Source organism: Lampetra planeri, chromosome 16 (genome assembly GCF_965212315.1).
Source record: "Lampetra planeri chromosome 16, kcLamPlan1.2.h2, whole genome shotgun sequence".
In the NCBI taxonomy this organism is placed as follows: Eukaryota; Metazoa; Chordata; class Hyperoartia; order Petromyzontiformes; family Petromyzontidae; genus Lampetra; species Lampetra planeri.
In genome coordinates, this window is record NC_136122.1 from 4,058,553 (window position 1) to 4,083,783 (window position 25,231).

Genomic DNA, 25,231 nt, shown 5'->3' on the forward strand with positions numbered 1-25,231 from the left:
GTATTCGATGGGGTGTACGCACGACAGATGTACGTTGTTTTTTCCACTGGCACATCCGAGCCGCGCCAGCATGGTGGCCCTTCACGGCACGGGTGATTTCCCACCGGCTATTTGCCAGGCCGAGTCTGAATCAAATGCTACAACTCCTGGCCTCACGAGAACATGTGAATCTGGCTGGGGTGCCAAGCAGGGGCCCTTGGGAGAGTGGGGGGTGGGGGAGTTCATCGTTTCTCGCCAGGCATGCGACTCGACCCGTTCGCCGCACCAAGATGTCAGCGGCGCGGGTTTTGCGGCGGAATGACAACTCGGCACCTTCCGAACCACGCCGGGCCGACCCGGAACACGGCATGGATTGGGTATTTGAACGTATTGGCGGTACACCGGCCGTGCGTGGAATGAAGAAAATCCAAATTTTTGCAGAAATGATTTACTTTCCCGCGATTCGCAACCTTGGTCAGAAAAGCTTGTGGGGTGGTGGTGGTGATGGTGGTGCGTCAAAATCAGTTCTCGTGAAGTCGAAGCAGTCGGAAGACGAACGTTGTGAGCGGCTGAGCACGAAGCTTCACAGTCTGTTGAATCTAAGGCAACTTCCGATGGAGAGTCTGTGGCTCACTCAAGGGCAACAGCAAACCTGTCAACCCGTACGGTTTACCCGTATTCTTGTACAGGGAAATTGAGTAAAATGTATTTTTTGTCTATTTGTTTGTGTTTCTCCCTTGTGATGGGACTTTGTCGGATGAACGTTGAGATGTATAAGGGGCACGGGGTGATCAATACTGTCTGAATTGGTCTGTAATAAGGTAGGGCACTGATAAGGGGTTGACAGGTATGCAAAAACGATATCGTCAAGACTTTTTATGAGGACCGGTGTGTTATGCCTCACGGGGTACCGCCAACACGTCCATTAGTGGAGACACAACCTCAGCTAAGCGCTGAAGGTGGCTCGGCCTGCTGTAGGCGAGGAGCTGGAATGTGAGAGGTGGGACACTATTTAAAAAGAAGCGGATTCAATCTGCAGCATCGCCGTGGGCCGATATTGTTTTGGTGATTATCTAATGAAATGGCACCTCACAGTTACGGGAGCTGTACCTCTCGTCAGTGCTTGCTGCTTCGCTGTGCTTGTACAAAATGTTTCGTGATTTAAATGAGAAAATAAAAAATACAATAAACCAATAAACTTTCCGTTAAGATGCAGCGGGTTTAATGGATTTTAATAATTGTGGAACGTAAACTTCTCTTCACGTAAACGTCACTTCTGTACTTGCGCACAAACATGCAAGAGCACGGAACGAGAAGGAATTGCCGATCGATGTTCCAAATTAAGTGTTCCTCACGACGCAAGGGTTTGAAGGAAAACTCAGAGAAACATCAATACCCTGCCCAACTCAATGTCAGCACTTAGAGCCACTTGCTGCCACCGCCGCCGCCACGAGGTGCCATTAGAGCTGGTTCCGCTGCCATCGTCGTTTGGCAGTCGACGTTCGAAGTGGTGGACTGCGACCCCTCAAAGGAATGGTGCCGCTAACCCCCCCCCCCCCCACGTGATCCGTAGTTCAAACAAAATCACTCGAGACGCCGGTGTGTATGGCGGCCAAGAGCGGTTCATGCGAATGCTGTCGCTCGCAAGAGGTCACGCGCGCACGTTTGGCGCAGCGGCGGTCTTTCGTTGCGACTGTGCGCGACGACCCAACGAACGAACGGACGGGTGGACGGGTTGTTCACAGCGGCAGGTCACCCGTGAGCTGTGTGGCCACGGGCCAACGTGAAAAAGACCCGCAACTAAATTAGGGAGAAATAAATACGTAACGACGATCATCCTCTCCGCGTGCGGTGGCCAAAAGTCTCCGCAGCTAAATAGGTACGCGTCGCCTTTAAACATGTCACACGCTTCCAAGTAATGGAATTGTTTGATTCAAAAACTTATATCTATTATCTTGTGGATACACACATGAGCAGTACACTCTTAAACATTTTTTAATTTTTTATCATTGAGTTGTATAGCTCTTTTTAAGAAGCGACCTGGCCACATGACAGCTCAACGAAGTGGCTTATCACATGTAAATATATTACAGCCAAACACTATAATAGCGTGTTTCTAAATGTGGAGGGAAAAACTAGAACCACGGGGAGAGAGACACGCAAACTCCAAATACACAGGCGTCAGGGTCCGGATCGAACCCACGACCTCCCGGATACCAGGCGAGGTAGTTAACATCTCCTAGCCACCGCCGCAGTGTGTCCCAGGCTGTCTGACACGAGTTTGAAACCTTGCTAATGAAGAAACAAATCCATTAAAAGCAAACAAAGGCCCTCTGCCAGAGGACCCGAGTGCGACGCCCCTACTCTGTATTAAAGCGTACGGTGGTAGCCTCAGCGGTGTCATTAGCTTGCTCGAACGGAGCGCACGAGACAAAGAACACGTCAATTTCCTCACAGACGAAGCCCACAGCTTGCGTCGGACAAACTTTGGCGGCGAGCCGAGGCTCCGATACGTACTAGACAGGCGACATGTATTTCTCTGTTTGCGTTTCGCTTTCATCAACCGAGCTTCGATGTTCGGATGTACAAATTATAGCAAAGGTGTTGATGAATCCGAATCGTGGCCAACGTCGTCGGCCATGATTTTCCACTGCTGGATGAAGGCCTCTCCTAGCCGTCGCGATCCCCGACAGTAAGGCGATGACGCAATGATTCATCGATAATCTCGAACACAAGCTTCCCCCTCTGTCATGAGTCCCGATCACTTCTTGTCTCTAGTAGATTTGGAGACATTATCTCGTGCGTCTCTCGTCCGAGTGAGTTTGCATCATCATTTTATCTCATCCCTTTCTCGCATCACATTCTCTCTCATCACTTTAAATCATCACTTTCTTTCGCTCTCTCGAGGCAGTCGTGGTAGAGATGCGATCCGCTGACGGCCAAAATCGCGGATAGCTAGTATCGTGAATAACGAGGGAACACTTGTACAGACGGGGTTCATGGACCCACTTGCTGTACTGCCTTACCCCCTGGGCCACCTCGCAGCCTGGTAAGGATGGGAATTTTACAAATCTGTGCGACCCGCTGATTCTCACCTCCAAAGCGGTGCCTGGACGTACAGAGCAGCACGCCAGCTAAAAGAGGAACCAGGCCCGTTGTACGTACATATGTAAATATGTGTGGCTGTTGAACTTCTTTCGCACCGTACGTAGCCAACCGTGCTAATCAGAGGTGCGGTGGTTGTATGTTGAATTTCTTTCGCACCATACTTAGGCAATCGTGGTAATCGTGCTGTAGTTGTATGGATGTGAAACTTTTTTCACACAGTACGTAGCCCAACCGCGCAAATCTGCGGGGAGTTCAGTGCGATGCGGAATTGCGGTATCGGAGTGCCGGGCGTGCGGTGGGGACACAGCGGTAAGCGACGTTGTCCGGGTGAACCGGCGGCGTGCGGGAGACCAGGAGGGTGGGGGGGGGCAGCACGTACCATGCCCACGGCGTCTCCATCGAAGGGGTTCCAGTCGACTGCCTGGGGGTAGTGAGCCAGCACCTTGGCCTTGAAGGTGCGGCGCAGCGGGGTGCACTCGAAGTTCTCTCCTGCGTTCGACCACGGAGACAAAGGCAAAAGATCCCCCGACGTGGAGCCTTAACAGATTGTTGGGGCGAGTGCTGTTAGCGAGCGCCCATTAACGCTGGCACGGCGCACCGTTGAGGGGGTGGGGGTGGCCAGCACCGCTCCCGGCTGCCTTTGTCACCCCACAGTGCTTGAGGTTGCACACTGCACCGGGTACTTTGTTTAAGGCTGAGTCGACCTGATCTCACGAGCCACTGATGTTAGTGACGGCCGGGAAAAATACGACTCAGGTCGCCAGGTTCACAGCATTAACCACTGTCACCGCTCTTTAAGTCAAAGACAAAGATCCCCCATATAGCCTTAACAGACTGTACGGGCAAGTGCTGTTAGCGAGCACCTATGAAAGTCGGCACGGCACACGAGTGGGTGAGTGGCCAGCACCACGCCCGGCTGCCTTTGTCTCCCCAGTGGCGATGTTTACACACCACACAGGGTACTCATTTGAGGCCGAGTCGACCTAGGGGAGGCCCAGGACCGATTCAGATAATCGTCACCGGTGTTTGCCGTGAGCGGGAATCGAACTCGGGTCACCAGGTTTGTGGCGCAGTGCGCTAACCACTACACGACAGCTCACTAGCCACCGAAGTTTGTCATGGCAGGAATAAATAAAACTCAGGTCGCCGGGTTCACAGCGTTAACCACTGTCACACACATACATACAGTACATAACACAGCCACTTGGCACACACGCACTCACACACACGTACACGGTGCGTACACAGTGCGTACACAGTTTGTGTCATGGTGCTCTCTGGTCAAACGCACGTGAGGCAGAGATCATCTCCTTCAGTGGCCATAAGCCGGGAGTTGCAATGCCACGAATGCCACTGTTGATATCCGACCGACCGACAAAAAGGTGGTGCTTATTGTATGACGGCCTGAGCCAACTCCCCACTAGAATGCTCAGATGAGAGCGCTAGGCTGTGTGACCGCAGGCCGTCTCGTGATCTCTTCATGTATTGACGGCTGCCGCTGCTGCTGTCCTTGCATCAACTCAAGCAGCCGATGTTTTCCGGGTTATACAACGCACATTTCCCCCAGTATGTTCAAGCGAAAGGTTGGTTGTGGGTGCGTCTAGTAATTATCCAGTCGGTGTGTTTGAGCGTAATGCGTGACCAGATTTGTCAGTCATCTTAGTCGGTCAACCCATAGCACCTGGGTCTGTCACATGACCTCCTGCCAGCATTGAGCCTTCGACACTTCACGTGGCCTGGAAGTGCACCCTGGACTGGCACAGGTGCCGTGGTGATGTCACCGTCACTTAGTGGCGAATGGCGGTTGTATTAGTGTTGGCGACCAGATGTGTATCCCTCTGCTGACACCGGGCGCAGGTTTGGGGCGTCTCTTACATTCTGGAGCGTCGTTTAATCCGGAGAATGCGGCAGCCATTTATGGAATTGCAAAAGTGATCTGGACAGAGCAGAGAGCAGACCTGCTTTAGAGTGGCTCTGTGAGTTAAGCTGAGGATAGATATTTGTTCGAGTAAAGAGTTAAGTTTCAAGTCACGTGAATAAATTATAGTGAATAAGTCCGATTTGTACTGTCATCACTACATTTTAAACCACATTCTTTATTTACAATAAATAATTCAGCCCCTCTGTGCCCTTACTTTAAGCTGTGCGTGCGGTCAACTTCACTGGATCGCTTTGCTTAGACCTGACACTACATTTCGTGCGTGTTGTGCAAAGTCAAATAGTTTATGCGCCAAAAATGAAGTACGGTACTGTAATGAAATAAACGGGATTTCCGGCAATTGCCGACAAGCCATCAGACTTACGTTCGCAAGCCGCTCTCCCAACACCGAGACAACACGCAAACTCATTGTGGCGCACGCACGCTGGGCTGATACGAGCACCGTGTGTTCACACGCGTTGTGCGCACAGTTAAGCCCTCAACTTCACGTTATCTCCATTTGCGGTTTCATTCAATTAATCGAAAAATCTGAAACTATTTTTTCATTTTACCAGGTAAGGCCCACTGAGCTATGTAGCTCTTTTTCAGAAGCGACCTGGCTATCACAAATGGTAGCTTAAGTGGCTTATCGCGTAGAAATGTCAAGAAAATACTCTCAAAGCACATTGATTCTCAATGTGGAGGGGAAAAACCGGAGGACCCGGGAAAAAATCCACGCGACCATGGGGAGAACGTGCAAACTCCAAATATACAGCAGGCGTCAGGGTTGGGATCGAGCCCACAACCTCCTGCATACCAGGCGAGGTAGTTAACATCTTGCCACCGTGGCGCACCTATCAGAAACGCATCGCGGACGTAAACCGGGGCATCACTGTACTACACCTTCACCAACCAGAACCGGCTTGGTGAAGTATGCTCAACTGACCCCCATGACCCGCGGCAGCGTGGCGAGGGCCTTCCTTGATCCAGCAGTGGAATGACGAAAGGGCTGCAGCACGCACACGCATTTGGATCTGAACGTTCACCCCGCGTCTCTACTCCCCATCTACGTGAAGTCATGCCACGCATAGCCTATCCCAGGGATGGGCAAGAAAAATAACACGAAGAGACATTTTCTTGGGTAAGGAAAGAAAACCCCCGACAATATTTCAAGATCCGCCAATTCATGTGAATACGTATGTTTGTGTGGTGGCCTCGAGGGGGCCACCGCAGTGCAGAGACAGTGCCATGTGAGAGGTGGGACTGTCAGGGCAGAGCCCGGGTGTCGCTGAGAAGGAGGTCGTGTCAAGACGTGACCGCGAGGTGAACCCGGGAGGACACGTGACCGGACGAGAGAGGGCAGGGGGGCACCAGTCGGGGGTGAGAGGATCACGTGATGGAGATCCAGGGTCCCCACGAGGGTTCTGGAAGGGGGGCGTGGCCAAGGGCGGAGCCAGCCACGCCAGGGGCGTTATAAGCAGGGTCCCGAGAGGGATCGGGGCGCTCAACTCTGGGAATGAAGTCGCCGTCCTCCATCTCCCGTCTCCACGTGTGGACCAGGCAGCCCGTTAGCTGTCCGGGTCCGGCTATAGAATTGTCTCTTCGAGTGTCGGTTTGGTTAGCCGTGGTGGTCACCACCCTATGCTGTTACCCTGTTAGAGTTACCCGTTGTGTTAAATAAACGTGCTGCCTCCAAGTACAAGTGTGCGCCTAAGTCAACACACTACATATGTATGTTGAACTTCTTTCGCACCGTTCTATAGCCAACCGTGCTCGTCGGAGGTGCCGGGAGAAGGACAACACCACTAAAAACACGCACGCAGAAACACTAAAAACACACACGCAGAAACACTAAAAACACGCACGCAGAAACACTAAAAACACGCACGCAGAAACACTAAAAACACGCACGCAGAAACACTAAAAACACGCACGCAGAAACACTAAAAACACGCACGCAGAAACACTAAAAACACGCACGCAGAAACACTAAAAACACGCACGCAGAAACACTAAAAACACGCACGTAGAAACACTAAAAACACGCACGCAGAAACACTAAAAACACGCACGCAGAAACACTAAAAACACGCACGCAGAAACACTAAAAACACGCACGCAGAAACACTAAAAACACGCACGCAGAAACACTAAAAACACGCACGCAGAAACACTAAAAACACGCACGCAGAAACACTAAAAACACGCACGCAGAAACACTAAAAACACGCACGCAGAAACACTAAAAACACGCACGCAGAAACACTAAAAACACGCACGCAGAAACACTAAAAACACGCACGCAGAAACACTAACACGCACGCAGAAACACTAAAAACACGCACGCAGAAACACTAACACCACGCACGCATAAACAATAACACCACGCACGCATAAACACTAACACCACGCACGCAGAAACACTAAAAACACGCACGCAGAAACACTAAAAACACGCATGCAGACACACTAAAAACACGCACGCAGAAACACTAAAAACACGCACGCAGAAACACTAAAAACACGCACGCAGAAACACTAAAAACACGCACGCAGAAACACTAAAAACACGCACGCAGACACACTAAAAACACGCACGCAGAAACACTAAAAACACGCATGCAGACACACTAAAAACACGCACGCAGACACACTAAAAACACGCACGCAGAAACACTAAAAACACGCACGCAGAAACACTAAAAACACGCACGCAGAAACACTAACACGCACGCACGCAGAAACACTAAAAACACGCACGCAGAAACACTAACACGCACGCAGAAACACTAAAAACACGCACGCAGAAACACTAAAAACACGCACGCAGAAACACTAAAAACACGCACGCAGAAAAACGTCACGAAGCAGTCCGTCAAAAGAGCCGCATGCAGCCTCCGGAGCCGATTGCCCTCCCTCTACGAGAAAACGTGGACGATGACGACGGAATTGTTGTTGTTGTTGCAAGCTCTTGTGAAATTTCCTGACGCCCGACTTGTAATGTGTGGTTTGGTTGTCTGGGGCCAGAGACGTGGACACAGATGGGGGGGGGGGCTGCCGTTGTGGATGTAAACATGGATACCAAGCTCGTAACACTGGCACGGAGAAATAATGCGGAATTTAAAAGTCACCGCAACATGTTTCGTCTGTGTCGGTTAGATTTATGTTTTGCCATTCCTGGAAATGTAAATAGACACTGCAGTACGGTAATGAACATACAATACTTTTTTAAAGCTTTTGTCAAGGTTTAAGGTCCCGTTGAGCCGTGTCAAGTCATGAGGGGTTATAATGGCCATACTTCACCACGCTGGTCAACATTAGTTGAAGAGCAGTTCAGATATCGATCACCACTGATGTACACTAGCCATGGCCAGGAATCGAACTCAGCCTATGTGCTGTATAGCAGTGTGATTCCACCCCCAATTCCACCTCAATATACAGAACTCTATCCTGCAGTATACTCTACCCTAATACAATATAGACTGTGCACTGTCTTTCGACATTGTCGTTAAGAGCTCAATTCCCCGTTGAGGGTAGTAGACTCGGCCAATCATCTTGTTGGGGTCAATAAAATTAGCACCGCTTTGTGGGAAATAAATAATGGTTGTCCTTAATAAAGTTTTTTTTGGGGTTAGATCACGTAAATATAAATGTGTCGTTAAACCCGCCACCACCCGGCACAGCCAGTTGGTCAGGATTGACACCACTTTTACCTCCTCTATTTAAGACCGAAACAGGAGGAGGTTTTCTCCACAGCTACTGGCTGTCACCTGATGAGGCTGGTTGCAATTACCGGTGAAACGTCGTACTCGAATTGAAAAAACTTGTGGGTTTACTCTCCAACACACAACCAATGTGCTTAACTAGTAACTAATTGGCATATTTTGTTTACGTGACAAACCTTCTAGTTTTTTTCGTGTCGGGTGGTGGCGGGTGTTAACGACACATTTATATTCACGCGATATAACCCAAAAAACCTCAATTATGGATAATATTGGTCGCGAAAGCCGCCTACTACGTGCTAGACCGTCACTGCCAAGTACACCATTTGTTTATTTTCTTCGACTGTCTCTCTCTCTCAACATACGGCTACCGTAGCTGCTAAAGGCGTCTTCAATCCTCTGGGACCCCGAAACGCCTGCTCTTTAATACCGCTCCAGGCAGAACGTTGACCAATAGCCAGAGTCGAGCACCGTTGACTTGGTAAAACATTTTTAGGAAACGGGCTCTGATTTAGTGGATTTCTAATTCTAATTAATTAGCTGCTGGTGCCTGTCTCCAGCCACATGCATGGGGGGGGATGTCTTCATCCAGCAGTGGATTTACCAAGGGCTGTAAAATAAAACATACATATAATGCACTTCTACAAATATTGTCGTGTATGCTACACGTGCAATTATCATATAACACTAAAAAAACGCAACTGTGATCATTAAAATACGAGTGCATTTGCTTGGGTATCTGTGCATCTGTCTCTCTGTTTCTACGTGCTAGCTTCTACAGTACAGTACTCCAGTGTAAATCATCATCTGGACGGCCGGTGGTGTGGCTATGCACGCCTGTAATCCTGCACCGTGGAGGCGGCAAGGGTTGTTGGATCGTACCAATGTTGTGGATCTGCCTGCCTGTGGGCGGTGATGAGGAGCCATGCTCTCACTTGCCAGGGGAAGGCAGTTCAGCACAAAAAGTGTGAACAAACCTCCACCACTTTCATCTGTATGGGATAAAGCGTTGTGCCCTTGCATGCGTGGCTCTTCCCTGGGTGCATAAACACTCATTCAATGTTTGAAAACATTCACATGTAGAGGGCGGCAGAGCTTTGGCAATCGTTGGTGCCGGCTCACCGCCTGGCTGCTGCCATCCCGTTTTTTCTGTGTTTTCCCTCGCGCCTCCGAGTTTTCATTTCACTTTGACGGTGAGCGAATGCTGCGGGGCGCTTCAAGAGTTGAGATTATTATTTACGTAAATGATGATTATTATTAGACACCGAAAAATGTGGTGTTATTAGAAGCAGACGATAAAACAACAGTTAGATACACGGATACGTAACTCAGATTGGTTGGCTAGATTTGATTTAACCTTTGTGAAATAAAAACACGTTCGCAAGAGCGGCCATATGAACAGGTGATAGTGGGCTCCCTGTGGATGGTGTCACCACGCCTCGTTATCACCTCCTTCCTTCTGCCAGGTCACGCAACTGTTGCAGTCGACAAGTGACCTCCAATGTCCGTTTTTTTCCAGTTTCCCACCGTCCGGCTTGAGGGCCTCCCCCTGGTGGCCAATCTCTGGGTGCCACTGCAGCGCCTGCCGTGGGGTAACCTGGCCTACTGATCTTTAAAGGTGCATTTGAAATTTTGTTATACTCCTACTGATGCTCCTGCTGTTGTGGAGTGACTCATGCAGCCAGCTATGGCTGTAGGGTTTGGTGGTACATGTTGTTAATGTCGTTTATTGTGAAAATTCGGTCACAGTTTCTATGATCACTGTTACATTGCTTTTATGGCTTTATTTTAGTGATTTCGAAAAGTTTTTTGGTTTGGCCATGTTTGTTTGTTGTAGTACGGAGATAGAATGATGGCTTTAATCTAAGTTGTCTTGTGGTTGTTGTTGTTTGACTTACATCCCATTGGGATTTTTTCACAGTGTTGGTGTACGGTGATTTTTTTCTGGAAGACTTTGTAGTTTTTTCCTGGATTTTTCTGTTTGCGCATAGTCACTTTAAGATGTTTTTTTGTTCATGTTTTTGTTTTTTGTTTGTTGCGGTTGCACCCGATTCAAAAGCCGAATGGCTCACAGGGCTATACCAAATAAATGAAACTGAATCTAAAAACTGAAACATTGTCCCACCCACTGCCACCTCCTCTTCCTGACTGGAGGCCTTCCCGCACGCTTCAGTTTCACACGCGCCAATTGTTTACGCCACCCTGCCGTGAACTTCGGAACACTTTCTACATGAACCCTTCACTCATGGATCGGGAGATGTTTTACTCCACATGCGCAGCAATAGGGAGAACTCCCTCATCAGGCAGAGGACTGACAAAAAGTCTGCACAGCTGCACAACTTGGGAGTCGTGGTGCCAATGAGGAACCGTGGGACACTCTCACCGCCAGTGTTTGGTGCAACTTGGCACGTGCCTGAGCACGCTGCGCTTGGCGGCGTCTCTGCCACAGGAGTCAAGGCCACTTGCAGCGACCACTTCCCGCAGTGAGCGTTATCGGCGAGGGCACATTGAGCCGGGGCGTGGTGGGGCTGTCACACCCCACCATGCGCCAACCCCGAGCATCGTGCAGGCTTCACAACCAAGCAGGGCCCAATCAATCCAGCCAAAGCTTGCAGCCTCCGTGGGGGCCTTCAGTTTTAAAGGGAACCACGATTTTTTTTATATATAAAGACAAAGAATCCCAGTGTAGCCTTAACAGACTTTTGGGGCAAGTGCTGTTAGCGAGCACCTATGAAGGCAGGAATGGCACACGAGGGGGTGGGTGGCCAAAACCATGCCCGACCGCCTTTGTCTCCCCAGTAGTGATGTTTTTACACATCGCACCAGGTACTCATTGGAGGCTGAGTCGACCTCGGGGAGGCCCATGACCGGGTTCAGATAATCGTCACTGATGTTGGCCGTGAGCGAGAATTGAACTCGGGTCGCTGGGTTCGTAGCGCAGCGCGTGAAAATATATACGCACAGACACGGCTTTATAATATTCAAAAGTAAAAGTAATTGTCTGCTCAAATAGACATTGAGGCGATAGTCATCCACTGATTACAACCCCGAGATGCTCGGTAGAAATTCCACAATCTTATGACGGGATCTAGTCTCACCATAGTCCAAGCACCATTCACTTCTCCGCAAAGTGATTCTCAATATAATCTGCCCCGGAGGGATGATCAGCTGAATCAACCGCCACCAATCAGGATTAAAACTCTCACACAGTCCGGTTGCAAGCCACTTGCTCTCCCGCCGAGCCACCTGGCGCTGTATAATGGATGAAGCGTAATCCTCGAGCACTGTTATAAATTCTGCAGTTTAATTTGGTATATTCTTCTTTTGTATGGCTGATGCAGAGACAAACAACTACAATTTCACATTCAGGTGGCCAAGCCAGATAACCGCGTCAGGAGCCAGCGGAGTGAATCGTCGCTGTGATGTCTCCTTCGCATTTGTGGATCGGGCATTGTGTCGTTATACGTTGTACGGCCTGTTCTGGATGAACACAATCGCACAATGGAGCGATTTTAATTTTCCATTTGAGCATCAAATATCCACATCTGCCATGGTTTGTGAAGTGGATGCGGTTTAGGGTGGACCATGAGCTTCGTGGAAGATCAAACCCAAGGATCCTCCTGCTGTTGGGTCTTTGTTACTCCACAGCATCACCACGTGCAGCATGATTAGCAGTCACTGCACGTGCCAAAATTTAAAATAATGAACTTTTAAATTAACTTTGTGATTCAGATGTACGGTCCATGCATCACATTGAAAAGCTAGAATTTAAACGATGATCAAGGTGAACGACAAATGGAGCGTTTGCATTCGGGTGTTGGTGGTGGTGAAAAAACAGAAGGGGGAGGGAATTGAATTTACAATAAGGAGCCCCCCACTCCCCCCCCCAAAACTACAACGGCTCGAGGCCCCCCAACGGGTCTGAGCCCCCCCATCAAACCTAGCGCGGCCCCCCAGCAGCCCAGAGCAAAGGAGATCGTGCCCGCGAGAAGAGGACGCAGAAAATAGTTTTACAACCGGATGTGTAAAAGTTTTGTTGTTCTATTATTATAAATATATAAATAAAAGTTCACACCCTGCAAATTTCAAGCCGGAGGTTTCTGGTTCGTTCTTCCCAGCGCAGCGGCGGTGGCAAACATGGCGCATGTTCTTAAATATCCTCCACACTTCTGCCCACGCAGGAGTAACAATGGATACGCTGCGATTAGTCTATCGGCCCGGCAGCGTGTGGTGGGGTAAAGTGTGGGTATTCTTAACCTCCTCCAAGATGCCTGGCCGGCGTGGAAGAGTAGGCCGAATAACCTCTCATTAGAGGAGGCTCTCTAAGGCTCCCTCTCGTGGAGGCCCTTCCTCCAGCAGTGGTGCATGGAAGCAAGCGTGAATATAAGTGCGTCGCCGGCACAGACAACTAATAAGGTTTGTGACGTAAACAGAACGTGCCAATTCGTTACTAGGTCAGCATACCGGTGTGTTGGAGAGTAAACCCACAACATTTACAAGTCGAGTACCGTGACGTTCCGCCGGTAATTACGAGTATCATCAGGCGATGGCCAGAATTGTGGAGAAATCCTCCTATTTTGGTCTTAAACCCCAAAACACCTCTATTATGGATAATATTGGTCGCGCAAGCTTACGTTTCAAACTGGCTTTACCTTCACCAATTTTCACGCAATGTCAAGGCATGGAAAGAGAGTTCAAATAAACCTCAAACAAACAACTCATTGCATTTTGTTCCAAATGTGTTTAGAGTTAAAATAACGGACCGTGGACTCCTCCAAACACACTCCAAAAAAGGACTGATTATTTTTTTTTGGGGTCGCAAGGTCACGCAATTTCAAAACAAATGTAGCCTTTATTTTATTTATGGCAAAATAAGCATCGTCAAATAACGAATCGCTGGTGTCGTTTGCACGCAGCAGCAGCGAACCAATGAAAAAAACCCCGATGCAAATTTTTTTTTCCCCCAAGTGAAAAAATATAACCGCGGACATCTGTTTCTCATCTCATGGTCGCGCTAGCTTGGTCCCGGATAACTTTTCAATACAGTTCAGCGAACCGCCATATTGATATTACCGCAAATATGTTGTCTCAAAACCACGAGTTCATCAAGGACAAATAAGCAAGGTCAGATGGCGAAATCTGTTCGATGATATGATCTGGTGGGGAAGTCAACATTTGAGAGAGGGAAATATTTGTTTTCCCTCGCCCCAAGGCCAAACATTTTGCAGAAACTTCACTGTAAGCTCAACTGGGATGAAGTTGGCAACAGAATGGGAACTGAACCCAGGTACCACAGGGATCGTACCACAGAACGGAAGCCACCGCACACACAGCGCTTCGCATAGCACACACGAAACGTGCGCAATTCCCTACGCTACCTACACACGCGAGACGGTACACGTTGGCTCATGGATGCGTCTGAGCACACGAATACATAATTATACACCTCGCAGAAGGGTATAATGAACTACACGATGGACAAGGATTTCTGTATGTTCGATAATATTGCACATTGATGTAACGTGCGCAGTACCGTTTACAATCTATCCATACCATCATTACAGATTTTGCAAGGACGAGCATCATTAGCAAGAGTCTATTGAGGCCACCACAAAACACAAGCGGTAGTACAGCCAGAAATGATGCACTGCTCTCCACCTTTGTCTCTCTCATTTTAGGTGATTGACTTTACCTCGTGCAGGCCCAGGCGAGATTTCAGATGCCAATTGCCATTGGCGAGTTTAGCACGCAAGGTTTTTGTCCTCTGCATCATGGCCATGAATTTAACCAGGGTCATCCGGGTCATAGTGCAGTGTGCCAGCGACGAGACGCACAAAGCCAAATGCTGCATTCCCCATGCAGCTGTAGAGAGCATAGAGCAAGTGCTGTTAGTGAGCATAGATTAATACCAGTGCACCACATGCGTGAGTGGCCAATACCATGCTCGACCGCATTCATATCCCCACTGCTCATGTGAGCACGTCATCGCAGATACTCATTTAAAGCCGAGTTGACCTTGGTATGGGGGCAGGAGATAATGTGCATCGAGGCCGAGAATCGAGCTCGGATTGCTGGTATCGTAGCGCAGCACGCAAATCACCGCACTATCAATAAAAAAGTTGCGCTGTCAGACTGTTGGGACAAGTGCTGTTAAGCGAGCACCGATGAAGCTCGGCACGGAAAACGACGAGGTGGGTTGTCAGCACCACGCCTGGCCGCCTTAGTCACCTCAATGCTGATGTTTACACAATGAACCAGGTTTTTCATTCGTCACCGAGTCGACCTAGAGAAGGCCCAGGACCGTTCGAACATTCGCCGCTGTTATCGGCCGTGAGCGGAAATCGAACTCAGGTCAGTGGGTTGAAGCGCAGTTCACTAATCGCTGCGCCACCACTTCCCACACCTCACGGCCAGTCCACACACACACACGGCATGCTCGCGAAATACGAATCATATTAAACGGAAGAAATTTTTTTTTCCTTCGACTACCAAGTAGGGTTTTTTTTCTAATTAAGCTCCCAGCACGCGGAGTGAAACGTCGGACGTCAGGTCAAACAACCTGAAAACACGTTAGAGAGCCAACGGGTTTATTTTGTTTTCTATTCAGAAGGGTGGGGAGGGGGTGGCTGGTGGATCGAACGGAAATGCCGGGAACGACTCTCAAATGAACAGAATGCACAGAGCCTGCAAAAACAATGACGTAACCTTCGAAGCACAGCCTCCCCCCTCACCCCCCACCCACGTCTCCCGCATGGGACCGAGCTAAACATAGCGGCACATCCCACCGAGGGACAGGGAATGACAGAGCGAGGCTGCATGGACTCCACAAGGCATCCGGCAGAGCAGGGGTGAGTGGGTGGGTGAGTGGGTGGCTAGGAGCGATGAGAACACTCTAATGTAATTACCCAGCGCAATGCGTGCGACGGGAACAATCTCTCAGATTGTCACTTAGAAGAAATATGGGGTTTGCCGTTGCAGCTTATTTGGCTAATGCTTTGACCTGTGCCACAGCCACCCCAGCCAGCGGCGCCAAGATCTGTGCGTTCAAGCAGTGGATGGTTATTGGGCATTTTGATGCATCAGATTAAAACCCCGATGAACCGTACGCAAAACGAGCGAATTAAAGGTACGCGTTTGAGACGCAGCACATTTTTAGAGTCCGATCAGCGTTTTATCGAAGGTGCATTACCCTGCCGTAGACACAGATCAGTGTTTTTCATTGCAACGTTCGCAGGCGACTGGCGGCCCCTGGTAGCCTTTAGTGCGGCTCCTGGCGTGCAGCCCCTGACGACACACAACGTGTGAATGCACCCCCATAGTGCTGTCAAACCCCAATGGTCTCAAATGTGTGGCGGCCCTCACACACTGATGATGTCTTATTGGCCAAAGGGGCCCCCTACTGAAGATTCGTGAAGAACACTGCCACAGAGACCACCGAATGAAGTGACCTTGCTGCTGATTGTGTGACCTCAATTTCCAGCAGGGGCCATTCCTGGACACGACGTGATGTTGCTTTTCACGAAAATATCTCAAAGTTTTTTTTCTCTCTCTCGATTATTGCACTCTGACATTCTGTCGCACCGCGCGGAACCAACCGTGTTAATCGGAGGTGCGATTACCGAGCATTGCGATCGCGCTGCCGGTACGCGTCACACGACGGAGCCGATTTCCGTGTGGATCCCTCTCGGCCGAGGTGTGCATCGCCACGTCATGTGAAGGGATGGCCCATCGCAAGGTGACATCACGGAACTACCAAGGTTACTTTACAACTATTGAAATTAGAATTTTTTTTATTTTGCCAGGTAATGCCCACTGAGCTATATAGATGTTTTTCAGAAGTGACCTGGCTATCACAAATGATAGCTCAACGAAGTGGCTTATCGCGTGGAAATGTATAGCAGCCAAACACTCTAAATGCACGTTTATTTTAAATGTGGAGGGAAAAACTGGAGGACCTGTATAAAAATCCACACGACCACGGGGAAAGAGAGACACGCAAACTCCAAATATACAGCAGGCGTCAGGGTCAGGATTAAAGCCACGACCTCCTGCATACCAGGCGAGGTAGTTAACATCTCACCACCATGGCACTTGTTAGTGGCCCTAATCTACATGAGCTAGCACACATCTGCACATGCCCTGCAAAGAGTGTTCATCGCATAGCTATACAAGTTCCCAATGGAATTTAACGTTGTGGATTTTTTTTGTGTGCGTGTGTGCAGCCATTGGTGACAGTGCATGAGACCACCAACCCGCTATGCTGGAGAACCTGGGTTAATATTGAGTGGCTGTACAGATGAAAGCCCAAGGTTTCAAGGAGCTCTGCCATAGTCGTAGTCCCGCACCTCCATTTAGCACGGTCGGCTACGTACGGCACAAAAGAATTTGAACAAACATACATGCCACCCAGTCACCTTGCATTTCCCAAAATAATAATAACAATAATACGTATGTCCTTTATGTATCCAGTAAAGCGTCAGTGAGGCTCGATGTACTTTTTCAGGAGGTTCTGTGTGGCCAGACATCCCACCGAGTGTTTGGCACGTGGTAAGAAACCTGAAAACCCAAAGGAAAGCCATGAATATTAAATCAAGGAGGACAACATTCAGAGCTCCTGGCACAGTTAGATTCAAGAATCTTTTTTTTTTGCCACACTGCTATCTCCTGGCCACCTTTGCAGTCTGTGCCTACAACACTTTTAGCAGTTTCCCCAATGCAAGTTCCAGCCGGAGTGAAGATCGGGGGAGCTGAGCAACCCGAGATTTGACGGAAAGATCGTCGCGAAGAATTGGACCCCGGAGCACCGGCTCGGACAGAGTGCTGCTTCAGGTGTCCACAGCCCTCTGAACAGACGCGGAGAGTTGGTGACCCGCAACAGTGACCCTGCTGTTGCTGAAACATGCATTCAGAGTATTCAGATAATTTTGCTGCTGTGAATTTCCACATTATAAGACACTTTTGTTCAGCTACGACTTGTGGCCAAGTCGCTTCTGAAAAAATAAGGTGATAGCTTAGTGGGCTTCACCTGGCAAGATACATACGAGTTTAGTTTTATCTGTATATATATTTTAAACGTATTGTTTACCTCTCCTATACTGTGGACTCCTATGGTGTGTTTGTATTGTTTGCTGTGGTACCGTTCTAATGTGCCCCCTAATGGACGTCTGTGAAAAAGAGCTTTATAGCTCATCGGATTCCTCCAGCAGCCTCAATAAAAATTCTGCTTCTGCTGCACGATGGGGAAGTTTGCTTTTCCAGCGATGACTCCACTGGCCGCGAAAAACAACGCGGCGTGTGGGGGGGTGGGCGGGGGGTCACGGCACGAGCCGGATGAACCATGAACAACGATAACGAGAATTGTTTCAAAAACTCAGAGCTACATCCCGCTGTGAAGAGGTATCTAATAAGTATACACAGTAAAAGCTGCCATCATTATTTTTATTTAATAGGTGACGTTCGTTATATAAAAAGGGGGGAATTGCGCTAAAGGTCACCTATTGTGTATTGTACATGGCTGTGTGCTCTTGATGAATGTGTTGATGGTTTTCTGTTCGCCGCTGTGCTTGCGCGTAGCACTGCCAATGCGCTTGCACCCAAAGAATTCGCGACGAACCAAGTGCCCCCCATTGCCCAAAACGTCACCTCTTATAGCAGTCCCCCCCCCTCTCGCTCTGCTGCAGTGTTATTGAGGCGTGCGTTGAGGAATGTTGTTTGTTTTGTTATTTGCGCCTGCACACAATTGCCAGTACAGTCGTACAAATAGTTTTTTGGGGTTTTGTTTCGTTTTATCCCCCCCCCCATCCCGGCGATGGCGATGCATCGTGGTGGTCTCTGCCTAGCGCGTGTGGGGGAAATGTCACAAGAACGCGCGGATTGCAACATAAATAAATAAATAAATCCGGCAACGGCATGGGGATTTGAGACGACCAATCGGGAGAGGCCCGCTGGCATCCACTGTCACGAGGTCGTGAGTTCGACTCGCCATCGCGAGGTCGTGAAAGTTCAAATCCTGGTATGCGTGGCGACACGGCCCATCATCATCATCACCGTCATCATCATCACTGTCATCATCGTCATCGTCGTCACCGTCATCATCACCACCTTCATCATCACCACCTTCATCATCACCACCACCATCATCATCATCACCATCATCATCACCATCATCACTGTCACCGTCATCAACGTCATCACCATCATCGTCAACATCATCACTGTCGTCATCATCAACATCATCACTGTCATAATCATCCGCGATTGTGGAACCGCCTTCCTTGGACCATTAGGGACTCCGAGTCTGTGTCACTTTTTAAAATCACGTCTTAAAACTCATGTGTTTGTACTTGCGGGCTTTTCCTGTAACGTAATATTAAACAAAAACTATTCTGTTGTCTGATTGGATTACTCTGCAATTGTTATTATTGTTCGCTTTTATCATAGTCCTTCGTGTTATTGGAATTTCGAGAGTCGTCATTCAAATTATCATCATCAGCTTTCTATTTCATTTAGATTATTATCTAAAATTGTGAGTGTAGTGTTATTTTTACCTCTGCGGGCCCATAAAATAAGCACCACTATGTGGGGGAAGTCGAGCGTGTTTGTTTTGTGGACAGACTGGCGCCTGCCATGAGAATATGGAGTGTCCACCACCAGCTCGTATGCGCTGGGATGCCGACGACTCGAGGATCGACGGATGCACGCTGCGCGCCGTGCATCCGTCCCGATCCACCTCCTCAACCGACGCCACATTCAGTTCCCTCTGAACATTAAACAAGCAGGAACCAGCTGTGTTTCTGACAATAATGATGATAATAGTGTAAACTAAACAAATTCTTTATTTTACCAGGTAAGGCTCACTGAGCTGCACAGCTCTTTTTCATAAGCGACCTGACCACAAATGATAGCTCAACAAAGTGCCCTATCACGTGGGCATTTATAGCAGACAAATCCTCTAAATGCGAGATGTTGATTCTACATCAACGCCACCATGGGGAGAACATGAAAACTCCAAAAGTACATGCGTCAAGGTCGGGATCAAACCCACACCTCCTGCATACCAGGCGAGGGAGTTAACATTTCACCACTCGAGTTTGCCTGAATGCCAAAGTCGAGGGGAAACGTGGCCGTGAACTCAGTCGACTGCGACGTCAAACAGCCACGTCGGAGCGCTGAGCTGGCGCTGCGCGGCGCCTGGGTTCCAGCCAGCGCCTCAGTTGGCTCAAGCTGATGCACTGCGGCCAGCGCCACCGCTAATGCTCATCATCGCACGCTCGCGTCAAGCTGCTGCCGAGTTCAGCCCAAAGTGTCTCTGCGCCCAAACGATTGCTGGGCGGTGTTCATCTCCACTCGAGCGCCATGAACACAGTATTGGAAGGTCCACAATCCCACGGTGGGAGATATTTCCTCAGCAGTAAAACCATTGGGGGACTTTCCCAAAAAAGTGGTTACGTATCTTATCCCTCCTGGATGGATGACAGGCCCCCACTGACCCTCCGTCATGAGGGGGTTTGAACTCCGCGACCTTTCAAGCCGCCGAGGCGAGCTCCCGCCCACCACGCTGCCAGTGGGACCGTTCCTACGGAACTGAGCATCCCCTTACACAGTGTGTGGGATACCAATGGGGCTCTCAAATGGTGAAATAGTGGACACTTGGGCGCCACGGTGGCGGGATGTTAACTACCTCGCCTGGTATGCAGGTGGTGGTGGGTTCGAACCCGACCCTGTGGTCGCGTGGATTTTTCTCCGGGTTGTCCGGTTTATTCCCCTCCACATTTAGAATGAACGTGCATTTAAGAGCATTTGGCTGCTCTAAATGTCCACGTGACAAGCCACTTTGTTGAGCTATCATTTGTGATAGCCAGGTGGCTTCTGAAAAATAACTGCGTAGCTCAGTGGGCCTTGCCTGGTAAATAAAATAGTAAAAATTACTTAATTTGAAGCTTTCGTGACTGCAGGAATTACTCTTTGGTTCTTTCGGTAAAGTCACGTAGAAAGAAATAACATTAAATAAAATACGACGTTTCGATTGCAACACAAGCAGTCGTCATCAGGTAGAACTAAATTTGAGAGAGAGACAAAACACAGACACGGAGACACACAGACAGACACACAAGCAGAGACAACACAGAGACACACAACATAAGACACACAGAGGTGGGGTGGATTTAGAATCAACATCTCAGAGGTATGTCTCCGTGTGTCTATGTTGTGTGTCTCTCTTCTGTGTCTCTGTGTTGTCTCTGCTTGTGTGTCTGTCTGTGTGTCTGTGTTTTGTCTCTCTCTCAAATTTAGTTCTACCTGATGACTACTGCTTGTGTTGCAATCGAAACGTCGTATTCTATTTAATTGATTTTCTTTCTACGTGACTTTACCGAAAGAACCAAAGAATAGTAAAAAATAGTCAATTGACTGTGTTGAACACAGCCCAACAATGTGTTAAGCCAGTGGCTGTTTTTTCCCTCCGAGCAGAAGCAGACGGAAGACACGACGATTCGCCGGCACAGTTGACCGCGTCTCCCGACGTTCCGCAAGCAAAAGGTGCTTCCGGTGTGGTTCCAGGAAGACCGGAGAGCATTGTCAGAAAATACAGTACAGCGCTTGGCTCCCCCAAAAAACAACAACAACGGAGCGTTTGTGGTGGATTTCAGCTTCTCTCATCGCAATTGTGGATTGTTCGTCGATTTCTCAAGAGGCGGACTCACCTAACCGCACTGCCCAAGTAAAGAAGAGGAGGAGTGGTTGGCTTATATATATTTTTATTATTAAATGCCACCGTAGCTATTACCCAATGGGCATTTGGAATCAATGCATCACAGCAACAGCGGCGCGTGTTTGAATGAGACAAATCCCCGGACTGGTTTTGGCTTCACCGAGTCTCATCAGCAGCGGTGTGGCTGACCTGGTCAACTACTAATGCAACGGCGCAAGGCCTGCCGCTACGCCCTTAGTATTTAAACACTCTCACGTAACGTCTTATTGAGTCTCCCACACACGCAAAAATTTAAAATAAACACGACCGGAATCAGTTTTCATATCGATAAACGCTCAATGTTTTCCTAATATCTAGGGCAGGTTAACAAAAGAAAAAAAAGAGAGAGAGAAGACGATAATGCGGTGAATTGAGGACAGGAGACCAGGTGACCACGATCAGCATGCGCCGCTTTCGCTCGACCATGGGCGCTTGAATAACATCACTGCAATCATGGTTTTTAATCAACCGCAAAAGCCCCACCCTGGGAGAAGAGAGAGAGGTGAAAACTCAACGAGGAGAGAACGCATTTGTTATTGTGCAGATCGCGGATTAGGATGGATTTTAATTAAGCCACCTGGAAAGTTCAGAATGGAACGTGCCAGCAAGGCAGTGTAGATATAATAATGTGATGAGGAAGAGGAGGGGGCGTGATGGGTGGGACACGTGTGCGGATGGAGATCAGCAGTGTAAACCATGTAACAAGGGGAAGACCTCGCGCATAACGATGGTGGTACGAGTTCTAGCGTTAACTATGCAACAGCTGTGAGAGCTGTAAGAGAGAAGGAAGCAATGGCGAGGTGTGGTGGCACCAATAAGATTGGTCACGATGACCTTGTCATTTCGAGTTTTAAAACCAAACATTTGAATTTATTCGTGGCTTGCGCATTTGAGCCGAGACTTGCCAGATGACATCTAAACCAAACAAGAGCATATTTAGAATTCTGATTCTTCTGTATAAACCTTCGATTAGCGCGGTTGGCTACGTGCGGTGCGAAAGAAGTTCAACATACATGCTCAAACATCTACGCCCCAAAAGCCAAAGCGCGACTAGAGAGGAAACACAAGCACTAAAGGGAATTATAATCTACACTTACAGAACGAGACGAACCAGTGGCATCTACATCTACAGATTATACAACTTTTAAAGCCATTCCCCGTGTCTAGTGTACACGCCGTACGACACGTTTGGAATCGACAGGAGTAAAGTTGGACTTACGAAAAAACTGAGTTATGAACAGACTTCTCGAACCTAACTCGTTCGTAAGTAGAAGAGTCCCCGCAATATCAGTGTGACTGTGCATTTGTGCGAGTGTGTGGGGGTTCGATTGTAATTATTTGAGTGCGTTACTTGGCAAGTGAATGTCTTTTACATGGTAATATATACAACCTAATGGTAATCACTTTCAATTTGTAGCATGCTGCACTGTATTCACTGGAATGACTCAAAGACGCGGCGAGGGACCATAGACAACGTGGAAAAGCAGCCAGGCGGCACCAAATTCTCCCCCAAGTTCTGCGATCCTCTATATATAAAGGTGTTATTGGCCAATTACTGAGTGTTTATACACGTGGGAGGAGACCGGAGTACCTGGAGAGAACGCACATATGCGAGGGGGCAACACTCTATCCCATACAGAAGGAACAGATGGAGTTCACATTTTGCTGTGCCACCTTCTCCTAGCGAGGCGAGTTATGGCACCCCCTACCCGCCCACGGCAAGGAAGTGTTACAGCATTTGTGTGATCCACCAAGCCTCGCTGCCTCAACAGTGCTGGACTACAGGCATGTAGAATATATTACAGAGGCAAGTTGTAAATGGCCTAGGCTGGTCGGCGTGGCGGCCGAATTTGTGCGCACGATCGCTGGCGCTACAAGTCGTCAAACTCAGCGGGAGGCTTCAACCTTACGACACACAAGGACTATCGATTTAACCCTGAATGGCCACAATGCCTTGTCTGAACCCGAGACCTCACAGAGCTGAAGGTTCACTGCTTTGACAATGGTGCCAGCCTCCTGAAAGGCACCCAGACCAGGGCTTGAACCAGAGCACGCAGAGGCGATGGCTCCACACCATGCCACGGGCAAAAACAGCCTGCGTGCAGCGTCTCAATTATACAAAAAAAACCATTGTATTTCTACACAAGGCAATTGTACGTGTGAAGGCATTTCCATCGTAGCTAAGGCGAGGTTGTCACAGAGTCACGTGACCGAGAGCGAATCGCTGCGTTGCCGGCCTCTTGCTATAAAGGTCGCCGAGCGGTGCAGTTGGAGGAGCAAATTCGGCTCGCGCAGAGCGCGCGAGTTAAATTCGCTGGCAAGGGGTCGACTCAAGCCCATCATCGCTCCGGCACAGATTGGAAGTCGTCCTGTGTGCAGACTGCCCCCCCCACTGCCATGAGAATGTGGAATTTATACATCTTGCTCAGGGTAACCGAGAGATATAAGTGCCCCCGCAATGCCTCTTTGAGCCAGGAGACTCTATTACCTCTGACTTCTGTCCGAATAAAAACCAACCACAAAACTGTAGTTACGGGTTTCGTCTATTACAAAGGTTTTTTTTGGGTTAGGCCGCGTGATGAAACTTCATCAATACGACAGATAATATTATTGGTGGCGAAAGCCTACTCCGTGTTGACCTCACGGGATTTGATCCGCGATGAGCACAGGGGCTCTCAAGCGAAGCTACTTGGAGGTGTCATTTTGGTAAATATTGTAAACGTACCACAGTCATCCAACTTATTTGCTTCCTTGTGAAAGCCTCACGGAGGAGTGTCTGGGGTGTTTGGCCATTTCCTTCTCTTCGTATTGTTACGTGTTGGGAGGAAATCGCGAGTGTCGGGGTAAAACACGTGCACCTACGGGGATAACACTTCAGTACGGAGAACCTGCTTGCCACGCTCCTGACTCCCAATGGGCGCCAAAACACATCACTGTGCTGCAGGCGAGCGATTCATCTGCTTCGTTTCCCCCACGGCTGCTATGAAACGAGCCGAGTCGGTTTATGGCGCACTGGGCTGTCTAGGATTCGGCGTAAATTCCCACAGCAGGCTTACACCGCGTCGCCACCAACCCCCGGGTCGCGCGTCCCACCGTGCTCGCTTTTGGAGATGTTCGAGCGGCACGCTACCCGGACAGCCCTCGGCAACGTTGCGGGAGTGGGGGGGGTCAACGCTGAAAAGTGACTCATCCCGTGCCGAGGTCAACTTGAGGGTCGCGTTTTTGTAAAAAAAAAAAACCTCCGCGTAAAGTTACGAAAATTATCGATCTTAGCATCGGGATGGCGTAACATAATCCGAGCGGACGTTAAACCCCCGTTAAAATATTCAGAGCAATTATTATCGCTCGCCACGGAAGTAACGAGGGGGCAGAAGAGGGGGGAGGAGGCCATCGAGCCGGGTGGCGGCGGTGGCCGTGAAACGTTGGGGCCGGACACGAGCCGAGCCGGCCTGTGCCAGGAAGGGCCCAGCAACCCACGGCCCAATTAATAATCGTCACGGGAACGCGGCGTAAGGAGAACACTATGGCTCCATCGCCGGGCGATTCACCAAACCCACCCCCCCTCTCTCTTCACTTGTTCAGACTGCAGACGTTACCAATTGTGTAACAAGCTCTCCAATGCGTCCGACGTTTCAGCGCTCGTGCTGGGAGGCGGTGTGTCGATCGACGGACGGAACAACCCCAAAGAAGCGGCGGAGAGTCGTACAGCATACTCTTAGTTTTTTCGGTAAACTCACGTAGGTAAAAAATGAAATT

General features: G+C 49.2%; 1 protein-coding gene and 1 long non-coding RNA gene across 2 annotated transcripts in view; one reads left to right on the top strand and one right to left on the bottom strand.

Annotated features, from left to right (window-relative positions):
• LOC144722936 (DENN domain-containing protein 5B-like) overlaps positions 1-25,231 on the bottom strand; it is an 82,495-nt gene that overhangs the window by 44,185 nt on the left and 13,079 nt on the right. The window contains 1 exon segment of the mRNA XM_078601361.1: positions 3,467-3,576. Within this exon segment, the coding sequence (XP_078457487.1) occupies positions 3,467-3,576 (110 nt within the window).
• On the top strand, positions 14,532-21,510 carry LOC144722937 (uncharacterized). The gene is made up of 2 exons (XR_013586116.1): positions 14,532-18,739; positions 19,574-21,510. It is a non-coding gene; the product is annotated as an uncharacterized LOC144722937 (long non-coding RNA).